Raw genomic sequence first — 12341 nt, forward strand, 5'->3', positions numbered from 1 at the left:
ATTTCTTTAGGTGCTTCTCAGCCATTTGAGTTTTCTCAGTTGAGAATTCTCTGTTTAGCACTGTTTCCCATTTTCTGATAGGGTTATTTGGTTCCTGGAGTCTAACTTCTTGAGCTCTTTGCATATACTAGATATTTGCCCTCTATTGGATGTGAGATTGGTAAAGATCTTTTCCTAATCTGTTGGTTGCCATTTTGTACTATTGACAGTGTCCTTTGCCTTATAGAAGCTTTACAATTTTACCAGGTCTCGTTTGTCAATTCTTGATCTTAGAGTATAAGCCACTGGTGTTTTGTTCAGGAAATTTTCCCCTGTGACCATGTATTCAAGGCTTTTCTCCCCTTTTTCTTCTATTAGATTCAATGTATGTTGTTTTATATGGAGGGCCTTGATCCACTTGGACTTGAGCTTTGTAAAGGGAGATAAGAATGGATCAATTTGCATTCTTCTACATGTTGACCAACACTTGACCCACCAACATTTGTTGAAAATGCTGTCTTTTTTTCTACTGGATAGTTTTAGCTTCTTTGTCAAAGATCAAGTGACCATAGGTATGTAGTTTCATTTCTGAGTCTTCAGTTCTCTTCCATTGATCTACCTGTTTGTCTCTGTACCAATACCATATAGTTTTTATCACTATTGCTCTGTAGTATAGCTTGAGATCAGGGATGGTGAGTCCCCCAGAAGTTCTTTTATTGTTGAGAATATTTTTCGCTATCCTCAGTTTTTTGTTATTCCAAATGAATTTGAGAACTGCTCTCTCTAACTCTATGAAGAATTGAGTTGGAATTTTGATAGGGATTGCATTGAATCAGTAGATGACTTTCAGCAAGATAGCCATTTTTACTATATTCATACTGCCAATCCATGAGCATGGGAGATCTTTCCATCTTCTGAGATCTTCTTAGATTTCTTTCTTCAGACACTTGAAGATCTTGTCATACAGATCTTTCACTTGTTTGATTAGAGTCACACCAAGATATTTTATTTTATTTGTGACTATCTTTGCTGAAGTTATTTATCAAGAAGTTCTCTGGTGGAATTTTTGGGGTCACTTAAATAAACATCATATCATCTGTAAATAGTGATATTTTGACTTCTTCCTTTCCAATTTGTATTTCTTTGACCTCCAGTTGTTGTCTAATTGCTCTAAGACTTCAAATACTATATTAAATAAGTAGAGAGAGAGTGAGCACCCTTGTCTAGTCACTGATTTTAGTGGGATTGCTTCAAGTTTCTCTCCATTTAGTTTGATGTTGGCTACTGGTTTGCTGTATATTGCTTTTACTATGTTTAGGTAGGGGCCTTGAATTCCTGATCTTTCTAAAACTTTTAACATGAAGGGATGCTGAATTTTGTCAAATGCTTTTTCAGCATCTAATGAACTGATCATATGGTTTTTTTTCTTTGACTTTGTTTATGTAGTGGATTATGTTGATGGATTTCCATATATTGAACCATCACTGCATCCCTGGGATGAAGCCTACTTGATCATCATGAATGATCATTTTGATGTCTTCTTCAATTTGGTTGGCAAGAATTTTATTGGCTATTTTTACATCAACGTTCATAAGGCAGATTGGTCTGAAGTTTTCTTTCTTTTTTGGGTCTTTGTGTGGTTTAGGTATAAGTGTAATTGTATCTTCATAGAATGAATTGGGTAGTGTTCCTTCTCTTTTTATTTTGTAGAGTAGTTTGAAAAGAATTGATATTAGGTCTTCTTTAAAGGTCTGACAGAATTCTGCACTAAATTCATCTGGTCCTGAGATTTTTTTGGTTGGGAAATTTTTTTTTAATTTTTTATTAGATATTTTCTTTATTTACATGTAAATTTCTCCTTTCCCAGTTTCCCCTCCAAAAAACAAAGAAACAAACAAAAACAACAAGAACAAACCCCTGTTGCCTCCTCCCTCCCCATGCCTGCCACCCCACCCCCTCCCACTTCTTGGTCCTGGCATTCCCCTACACTGGGGCATAGATCCTTCACAGGGCCAAGGTCCTCTCCTCCTATTGATGATCGAATTTGCAATCCTCTACTATACATGTGCTGCCAGAACATTCAGACCCACCACGTGCAGTCCTTGGTTGGTGGTTGAGACCCTGGGAACTCTGAGGGTGCTAGTTAGTTCATATTGTTGTTCATCCTAAGGGGCTGCAAACCCCTCAGCTCCATAGGTTCTTTCTCTAACTCCTTCACTGGGGACACTGTACTCAGTTCAATAGATGGCTGTGAGCCTCTGCACCTGTATTAATCAGGTACTGTCAGAGTCTCTCAGAAGATAGCTATATTTAGGCTGTCTTGTCCTTCCTTCTGTCTCTGCTCCATAATTAATCTCTGCAACTCCTTCCGTGGGTATTTGGTTCCTCCTTTTAAGAAGGAATGAAATGTCCACCTTTTGGTCTTCCTTCTTCTTGAGTTTCTTGTGGTTTGTGGGTTGTTCTTCCTGTATTCCAAACTTCTGGGCTAATAACCACTTATCAGAGAATGCATACTGTGTTTGTTCTTTTGTGATTGGGTTACCTCACTCAGGATGATACTCTCCAGACCCATCCATTTCCCTAAGAATTTCATAAATTTATTGTTTTTAATAGCTGAGTAGTACTCCATTGTGTAGATGTGCCACAATTTCTGTATCCACTCCTCTGCTGAGGGACATCTGAGATATTTCCATGTTCTGGCTATTATAAATAAGGCTGCTATGAACATGGTGGAGCATGTGTCCTTATTACATGTTGGAGCATCTTTTGGGTATATGCCCAGGAGTGGTATAGCTGAGTCCTCCAGTAGAACTATGTCCAATTTCCGGAGGAACCACCAAACTGATTTCCAGAGTGGTTGTACCAGTTTGCAATTGGTTGGGAAATTTTTAATGACTCCTTCTCTTTCTTTAGGGGTTATGGGACTATTTAGATGGTTTATCTGATTCTGACTTAACTTTGGAACCTGGTATCTGTCAAGAAAATTTTCCATTCCATCCACAATTTCCAGTTTTGTTAAGTATAGGCAGTTTTGTAGTAAGATCTAATGATTTTTTAAAATTCCTTGATTTCTCTTTTTATATCTCCCTTTTCATTTCTGATTTTGTTAATTTGTATACTGTCTCTGTACCCTCTGGTTGGTCTGAATAAGGATTTATCTATCTTGTTGATTTTCTTGAAGAACCAGCTCGTGGTTTTGTTGATTCTTTGTATAGTTCTTTTTGTTTCTACTTGGTTGATTTCACCCCTGAGTTTGACTATGATTTGCCATCTACTCCTCTTGGGTGTACTTGCTTCTTTTGATTCTAGAACTTTCAGGTGTGCTGTCAAGATGCTAGTGTATGTTCTCTCCAGTTTTTGTTTTTTTTTTTTTTGTTTTGTTTTTTTTTTTTTTTTTTTTTTTTTTTTTTTTGGAGGCACTCAGAGCTATGAGTTTTCCTCTTAGGGCTGCTTTCATTGTGTCGCATAAGTCTGGGTATGTTGTGGCTTCATTTCATTAAATTCTAAAAAGTCTTTAATTTCTTTTTTATTTCTTCCTTGATCAATCTATCACTGAGTAGGGAGTTGTTCAGCTTCCATGTGTATGTGGGCTTTCTGATATTTTTGTTGTTATTGAAGACCAGCTTTAGTCCATGGTGATCTGATAGGATGCATGGGATTATTTCAATTTTCTTGTATCTGTTGAGCCCTGTTTTGTGACTGATTATATGGTCAGTTTTGGAGAAGGTACCATGAAGTTCTGAGAAGAAGGTATATTCTTCCGTTTTAGGATAAAATGTTCTATTGATATTTGTTAAATCCATTTGGTTTTATAACTTTTCTTAGCTTCACTGTGTCTCTGTTTAGTTTCCATTTCCATGATCTGTCCATCTATGAGATTAGGGTGTTGAAGTCTTCCACTATTATTGTGTGTGGTGCAATGTGTGCTTTGAGCTTTAGTAAGTTTCTTTTATGGATGTAAGTACCCTTGCATTTGAAGCTTTGATGTTCAGAACTGAGAGTTCATCTTGCTAGATTTTTCCTTTGATGAGTATGAAGTGTCTTTCCTTTTCTTCTTTGATAACTTTTTGTTGAAAGTTGATTTTATTCAATATTAGAATGGTTACTCCAGCTTGTTTCTTGGGAGCATTTGCTTGGAAAATTGTTTTCTAGCCTGAGGTAGCATCTGTCTTTGTCACTGAGGTGAGTTTCCTATATGCAGCAAAATGCTGGGTCCTATTTACATATACAGTCTCTTAGTCTATGTCTTTTTATTGGGAAATTGAGTCCATTGATGTTAAGAGATATTAAGGAATAGTGATTGTTGCTTCCTGTTATTTTTGTTGTTAGAGGTGGAAATATGTTTGTGTGGTTATCTTCTTTTGGGTTTGTTGAAAGAAGATTACTTTTTTGCTTTTTATAGGGTGTAGTTTCCCTCCTTTTGTTTGAGTTTTCCATCTGTTATCCTTTGTAGGGCTGGATTTGTGGAGATATATTATATAAATTTGGTTTTGTCATGGAATATCTTTGTTTTTCCATCTATGGCAATTGAGAGTTTTGCTGGATATAGTAGCCTGAGCTGGCATTTGTGTTCTCTTAGGGTTTGTATTACATCTTCCCAGGATCTTCTGGCTTTTAGAGTCTCTATTGAGAAGTCTGGTGAAATTCTGATAGGTCTACCTTTATATGTTACTTGATCTTTTTCCCTTACTGCTTTTAATATTCTTTCTTTGTCTTGTGCATTTGGTGTTTTGACTATTATGTGACAGGAGGAATTTCTTTTCTGGTCCAATCTATTTGGAGTTCTGTAGGCTTCTTGTATGTTTATGGACATCTCTTGCTTTAGGTTAGGAAAGTTTTCTTCTATAATTTTGTTGAAGATATTTACTGGCCATTTAAGGTGGGAATCTTCACTCTCTTCTATACCTATTATCCTTAGGTTTGATCTTCTCATTGTGTCCTGGATTTCTTGGATGTTTTGGGTTAGAACATTTTTTTCATTTTGCATTTTCTTTGACTGTTGTGTCAATGTTTTCTGTGGTATCTTCTGCATCTGAGATTTTCTCTTCTATCTCTTGTATTCTGTTGGTGATGCTTGCATCTATGACTACTGATCTCTTTTCTAGGTTTTTTATCTCTAAGGTTGTCTCTCTTTCTGATTTTTTTTTATTGTTTCTACTTCCATTTTTAGATTCTGGAATGTTTTGTTCAATTCCTTCACTGTTTGGTTGTGTTTTCCTGTAATTCTTTAAGGGCTTTTTGTGTTTCCTCTTTAAGGGCTTCTACCTGTTTACTTGTGTTCTTCTGTATTTCTTTAAGAGAGTTATTTATGTCATTCCTAAAGTCCTCTGTCATCATGAGATGTGATTTTAAATCAGGGTCTTGCTTTTTCAGTGTGTTGGGGTATACACAGCTTGCTCTGCTGGGAGAACTGAGTTCTGATGATTCCAGGTAGCCTTGGTTTCTGTTGCTTATGTTCTTGAACTTGCCTCTTGGTATCTAGTTATCTGTGGTGTTAGCTGGTCTTGCTGTCTCTAACTGAGACTTGTTCTTCCTGTCAGCCTATGTGTCAGCACTCCTGGGAAACCAGCTCTCTCTGGGCGGAATTCAGGTATGGAGAGCTGTGGCATAGGGTTACCTCTGGGGCACAGATAAAAACCAGAAGGATCCTGTCCCCAGCTGTTCCTTGGTTCCTGTGTCCTGATGGCTCTGGCCTGGTTCCTTTTGGGCCAGGAATTTGAGCAGGAGTGGTGGTCTCACCTGTGCTCTCAGGTGTGTCAGCACTCCTTGGAGATCAGTTCTCTCCCAGCAAGATTTGGGTATGGAGAACTTAGCACAGGGTCGGCTCCCTAGTTTTTTCTAAGCAGAATAGTATCTTCCTACCTACTGCCAGACTGGGTCCTATGGTCCTGGTTTGGAGACCTCAGGATCTCTAGAAGCACAATGGTTTTGGCACTAAAGCATTGTTTACTTTTATCTCTGAATCTTTCTTTCTTTCCCTGAATGATTCCCTGACCACTGTAATGCTCAGAAAACTGGTTCAGTGGTCCATACCAGGTCAGAACCTGCATTGCTCAATCCTGCCCATCTTACTTTGGAGGCTCACTTCCATAGGCAGCCACCATGCATCACCCCATGCAGTGTACTCTGCATTACCTGTCTTCCCTCATCTGCACCTCTTTCCTATCATGTGAAAGGTTTCTGCTTTGGGATTAGAGGGTACAGTAAGTCATTGTATTCGCATACTGAGAGACAGAGAGACAACAGCATGGCAAGGGCTTCAATGACATTCAAGCCCACCGGGCTAAGTGGGGTCCATTCTTACAGGTCTCAAAGGAAGGGCAACATTTTCAGGCTACTTGATTGATAAGTAGTCTGCAGCCAGGCTGTCTCTAATAGGACAGGAGATGTGGGAAGCATTCTGGGGAAGTAATGTGTGACTCTGAGCATGGGGTGGAAAGGTACGCATTAAGGCATACACATTATTAAGGTGTTTAAATAGGGGATATCCCATCACCACTACCCCTCTGATGTCCTGGAGTCTGACAACTTGAAGTCTGTAAACTTTCATGGGCAGGACAGAGTGAGAATGGTGCCCACTATTTTCTGGAATCCAGGAACCTGGGGAGTATATTAAGGGTTAGACATTCATAGACCAGCTCTCAGTGAACTTGCCAGTTTCTCTACAGCAGTCATGAGACAGAGGCTGCTGCAGATGGGCATGGCCTGATCAGTCCATAACTAAAAACCTAGCTGTATCCAGGAAAGTCAGCCTATGTGCTAGCTGTTGGGCACTCCTCTGCTCAGGGCATCTACCCTCAGAATTCCCTTGAGTGTGAAAGTGGAGGTGAAGTAGAGTTTTTCTTTACTCTAGAGTAGATGACATCAGATCCCTCCTATAAGAAAGGGATAGGGCATGATGACATTTCCCGAGCTTCTGTGTCCCATCTTCTCATGGGTATCCCTTTGAATTCTCTTTACTGTTTATAGGCATAGAAATATTCTCCTGCCTCAAGAGATCAAAAGAGACCTCTGAAATTTGGGGGCTCCAGAAGTTTAGAAACTGTGCTTGTTTCCTGGTCTCTCTATTTTAAACACCAGCTGTTTCTAACTCCCCTCTTGCAGTGAGCCCTGGCTTATCACCCTCTCAGAATCCAGATTGAACAGAAGGGAGACAGTGTGCCCAATCTTGCCTCCAGTTCCTTGTTTCTTATTGCAGACACAGAGTTGAGGCCCCAGAGTATCCCTGGCCATACTCTGCAGGAACTTCAGAACTTCAAAGGTCTTTTTTCCTGCAGGGTTTTCTAACCATGTCCAATGACCATGTGCCCTCATTAGTTCTGTGCTAAATTTAGTTTAGATAGAAATACAGACTCCTAATTTAATCAGTAACCAGGTAGCCATGGAGATAATGTCAAACCTCTGGCCTCCTGATAAGCCTGGTGAATGGTCAAAGTAATGCAAACAGGGCCCATGAATTGTCAATAAGGCTTTGCCAGCAGGCCTGTGCATAAGCTGCCTGTGGCCTCTGGTGCTTATTAGGATTCAGAAATTCGGAAACCAGGAATCCTGGGCTTTGTCTCAACACTTGCTTTTTCTCTTCTCTCTTGCAGGTATACCAACACTCCCACACTGGATATTATGTTCTGAGCAAAATTCCTCATGGGTAAGATGGTTCTTTCTTTTTCTCTTCCTTGGAAATTTGTAGAACAAAGTTAGACAGAGAACATTAGGGTCTGCCTAACCCTCAGGGCAAGAACAGGGCCCCACAGCATGGAAAAGCTCTGTAGCTGTTCTTTTGACGACAGGTCTAAGTTTGAAGAGATCACTTAGTCCAGCTGCTGGCACCTCTAGGAAGCTTCCTCCTTATCCTGCTCTAATTCTGTGGAGCAAAACCACCTGTGCCCCCACTAGGGGTGTACAAGCCCCATGGGAACCTGCTCTCCGGGGCAGCCTATGGTTCTCTCCTCACTACTAGGAAGGAAGCCCCTTACTTCTACATGTGACTTCAAAAACAAAGCTATATGGTGCTGTATAGACACTGTGGCCACAGATCCTACAATGCATTGGCAGAGGAAGTAAATGAGTCAGTCAGTTACGGTCATGGGTAGAAAGAACTGGCTCTGCATAACAGTCCAAGACGCTGTATGTGCCTGTGGCTTATGCTCTTCCCTGGTGTAACCTGCCTGTGGCTTATGCTCTTCCCTGCTGTACGTGCCTGTGGCTTGTGCTCTTCCCTGGTGTAACCTGCCTGTGGCTTATGCTCTTCCCTGGTGTAACCTGCCTGTGGCTTATGCTCTTCCCTGGTGTAACCTGCCTGTGGCTTATGCTCTTCCCTGGTGTAACTGTGTCTGCAGAAGCAAGTTCTCAGTGCTTTTGACCAGACCATTCAACTCTGTTGTTTCATGACCTTGAATGATATTGCTAAATCTACCTGGTGTCGCATAAGTACATAAGCCAGGGGACATAGCTCAGTTGTCAAATTACTTCACTAGCATTAATGAAGCCCTGGGTTTAATCCTAGCACTGGATAAACCTGGCATGGTGACACGAACCTGTAATCCTAACACTTAGAACATGCAGGCAGGAGAATAGGAAGTTCAAAGTCATTCTCAATTACACCTACTTTTGCAGTCAGCCTGTGCTACACCCTGAGACCCTTTGTAAAAACTATAAAGTACATGGCTTGCAGTCCAAGGATACACATGAAAGAGAAGCCCTGAGCTGGAGTGTTTGCAAGTTTTCAGTTCTGGGTAGACACATTTCATTACCTTACCAATTGCCTCTCATTGAGCACTACAGGACACTGGTAAAGTTTGCTGAAGCCTTTACTTCAGATTAAGAGATAGCTTCTGTGAAGACCTTAGGAAGCAGGAGTGATTGTGTTATTTCTCCCTTCCCCCTGCCTACTTCTTCCTCTGCCCCCCCCCCCATCCCGGAGTCTCCATCATCTTTTCTGGGCATCTTGGTCCCGAGCTCCCATTGTCTCTTCCATGCTCTCTCTACCACAAAGCACTGAAAAGGATAGATTATCAGGGCGTGTTCTGGAAGAGATAGAGCTGAGCTGTGAGCCTTGTCCTGAAGCTTCTGCAAATGTTGAGATGAGACATTTTCCCAACAAATTTCAATAAACAGCTGGAGCTGCTAAACCACATTGTTCTGGAGGAGCTTTAGCCACAGTGTGAATGTTTATCATTGCTGCAGTCTGTTTTCCTCTAAGCTTAGCTAGAATGCCAGCATGTCTTTGGAAAATAAACATAGTGGAAATAACTTCATTTGCAATTCAGACAAAGAGAGGCCTGCTTGGGCATGGGGATAAAGAACAAATGTATTTGATGGTGCCTGTGGGTTTATTCACAGTATTAAACCAAAGAAACTGAAAGCAACTGGACACAGAGATGGTTTTGTGGTTAAGAGCACTTGCTGCTCTTCCAGAGGACTGGAATTCAGGTCCCAGCACCCACAGGATGCAGCTCACAAAGGCCTGTATATCCAGCTCCAGGGCATCCAACTTCCTCTTCTGGCTTCTGTGTGCACCTGTACTTAGTAGCATATACACAAAGACACGTACATACACACAATCTCAAACAATAAAATAAATCTTTTAAAAGTGCAGTACTCACAGATTCTTTCCTTAAGGCATATTACAGCAGAAAAACCCAAATGCAGCTCAGGAGATATGATTCACCATACTCATTTTAAAGCAGACAGACATCCTCAAAGATCATAGCATCCAAAGAAAAACCAGTGCCTTGAGACTCCTCCCCTACTCTGGGAGCAATGAATGGGAGGGGCAATGAATGGGAGGGGCAATGAATGGGAGGGGCAATGAATGGGAGGGGCAATGAATGGGAGGGGCAATGAATGGGAGGGGCATGCTGGATATTTCATTCTATCTTACATAAATTTATAAAACTCAAGGTTCCACATAGTTTACACCTATCATAATTGGGATTTCACTGTGTCTGGATTTAGGAGAAATGAATTCCAAGAGTATGAGTTTTAGGAACAGCATCTTGCAAGTCTAAGGACGATGGAGAAGGCTGGGTTCTAGGCTCATTAATTGACAGGCTTGCTATCTACTATTCACTTCCTATATGAGCCCAATAGCCATGAGTGTGTGTGTGTACATGTTGTGGGTACATATGTACCCGCATGAGAGAGTGTGTATGCATGTGTGAGCATGCATGTGGAGGCCAGAAGTCAATTTCAGCCACGGTCTACCTTGTTTTCTTGGGACAGGGTCCCCTAGTGTTTTGTCAAGTAAACAGTGAACCCTAAGTGCCTGTCCCACTCTGCCCCTCAGCACTACTATTGTAATCCTAGAGTTCCATGCCCAGTTTTTTTTAAACAGGGTTCTAGGAATCCAACTAAGGTTCTCAGGCTTACAAAAGCAAGCACTTTCCTGACTGAAGCCTCTCCCTAGAGACTACCCTAGGTATTCGTAACTGAAGATAATTGTAATGTCCTGACTGTGTTCCATGTACCTTGACCACATACCTGTGTTGTGTTTAGCTGTAGACATTCTTATCAGCATGAAAAATGAGAGCCCAGGCCAGGCAGTGGTGGCACACGCCTTTAATCCCAGCACTTGAGAGGCAGAGGCAGGTGGATTTCTGAGTTCAAGGCCAGCCTGGTCTACAGAGTGAGTTCCAGAACAGCCAGAGCTACACAGAGAAACCCTGTCTCGAAAAACCAAAAAAAAGAAAAAGAAAGAAAAATGAGAGCCCAGAGAGGCTGAGTCACTTGCCTAGCACCTCACAGCTAGAATCCCAGTACAGGGCTGGTTGGCTTCTAAGTGCATGCCCCTAATGTCACCTCTTTGGAGGAATTCATAAGCACACTTAGAGCACACTGATGTCACACTTAGAGTAGGAACATTAAAGCCAGCCCTAGACATCAGATCTCTGGTGAGGCCAGCACCCTGTGCTGTCTTCACTTGAGCCCACTCTGGGTCCACTGGAAGTTGAGGGTCCATCTTCCTAAGCCTTCTCCTCTTTGTCCTAAGGTCCCTGGTGGGAATCCATGCATTAATCAGTTTCCAGTGCTGTCAGGGCCTCATCTATGTTGTTGGCACTGGGGATTAAGCCACCTTTCAGCCTGCAGCTTTTGCAACCTCAACCTTCAAAAGGCCCGCTTTATCCTCCAGCAGGTGGCAGAGAATTACACAGCCCAAGATCTTATGGCTTATGCTCCAAGTAGGTTCTAATAGAAGGTGAACACATTTACCTTATAAATACAAAAATATCTCTATTAAAATATTTAAATTTAACATTATTCATGTATAAAATACATTGTCCTTTATGTTTAGGGGGAATTAAAATTTTATATTTAATGTATGTGCATGTTTGCCAGCATTTATATATGTGTACCATACCTAGTGCCCTTGGAGTTCAGAAGCCTTCAGATCTCCTGGACCTGGAGTTACAGATAGCACTTGTAGACAGATAGATGTGGGAGCTGGGAACCAAACTTGAGTCTTCTGCAAGAGTAGCCAGTGCTATTAACCACTAAGCTATTCTCCAGCCCATGGCTTTAAGGTGTTTTGTTTTATTTTGTTTTGTTTGATGGGGTTTTGTGTAACCCAAGTTGGCCTTGAGCTTTCTATGTAGCTACGACCTTGAATTTATGGACCCTCTGACTCTCTCTACCTTCCAAGTGCTAGGACGGCAGGGGTTCACCACTGTGCTGGTGTAAGTTACCCTTAGTAATTCCAAGGATGCAGATCTCTGCTCTTCCCATAAATTCCCACATTTCCATCCAGCATCCTCCCCTTTGTATTCCACCCACAGACTATCCAACTTCAGGGTGAGAGGATCTGACATTTACAATGTGAATTTTCAGCTAGCCAGAGAAGGGTCAAATGAGTGTCAGAGCCCTCTAATTCTTAGTGTCATTCTTATTTCACAAACAGAAGAGATTGGATCCCTCTCTGTCTCTGTTCTGTTGCACATCTTTGCCCCACATGGTTAGCTTGTGTGCTTTGGGCCTGTGTTGCAGAAAGAACTCAATTCATGATGCAGCAAAAGCTACAGTGAGGGTTTCAAACAGCTGAACCTGCATTTATCCAGCGACCTAGTGCCTGGGGCAGGTCTGTTTTACTTAGCAAGTTTTTTAAGGACTATATTCTTGAGGGACATAGGTCTTTTACTCACGGTGTTTATTTGAATAGAAATAAAGATGGTTTTTTAACATAACATATTTCACTAGAAGTTTTTATGTCGGAATTTCCACTAAGTAAGGCAACTTTCTACAATGGATATTAGCCACAAAATATTCTCTACTAGGGATTAATTATGCTGAGGCTAGAGAGATGGCTCAGTGGTCAAGAATACATACTACTCTAGGACCTGAGTTTGGTTCCTAGCACCCACATTGGAAAG

General features: G+C 41.3%; 1 protein-coding gene across 4 annotated transcripts in view; it reads left to right on the forward strand.

Moving 5' to 3' along the window:
* The window catches only part of Dpp6 (dipeptidyl peptidase like 6), a 933905-nt gene that overhangs the window by 723888 nt on the left and 197676 nt on the right, over positions 1 to 12341 (forward strand). For all 4 annotated transcript variants that reach the window (XM_031380237.1, XM_031380239.1, XM_031380236.1 and 1 more), the window contains exon 6: positions 7572 to 7624. In XM_031380237.1, coding sequence (XP_031236097.1) covers positions 7572 to 7624 — 53 coding nt within the window. The remainder of the gene's footprint in view (positions 1 to 7571; positions 7625 to 12341) is intronic.

This window comes from Mastomys coucha, unplaced genomic scaffold (genome assembly GCF_008632895.1).
Source record: "Mastomys coucha isolate ucsf_1 unplaced genomic scaffold, UCSF_Mcou_1 pScaffold19, whole genome shotgun sequence".
In the NCBI taxonomy this organism is placed as follows: domain Eukaryota; kingdom Metazoa; phylum Chordata; class Mammalia; order Rodentia; family Muridae; genus Mastomys; species Mastomys coucha.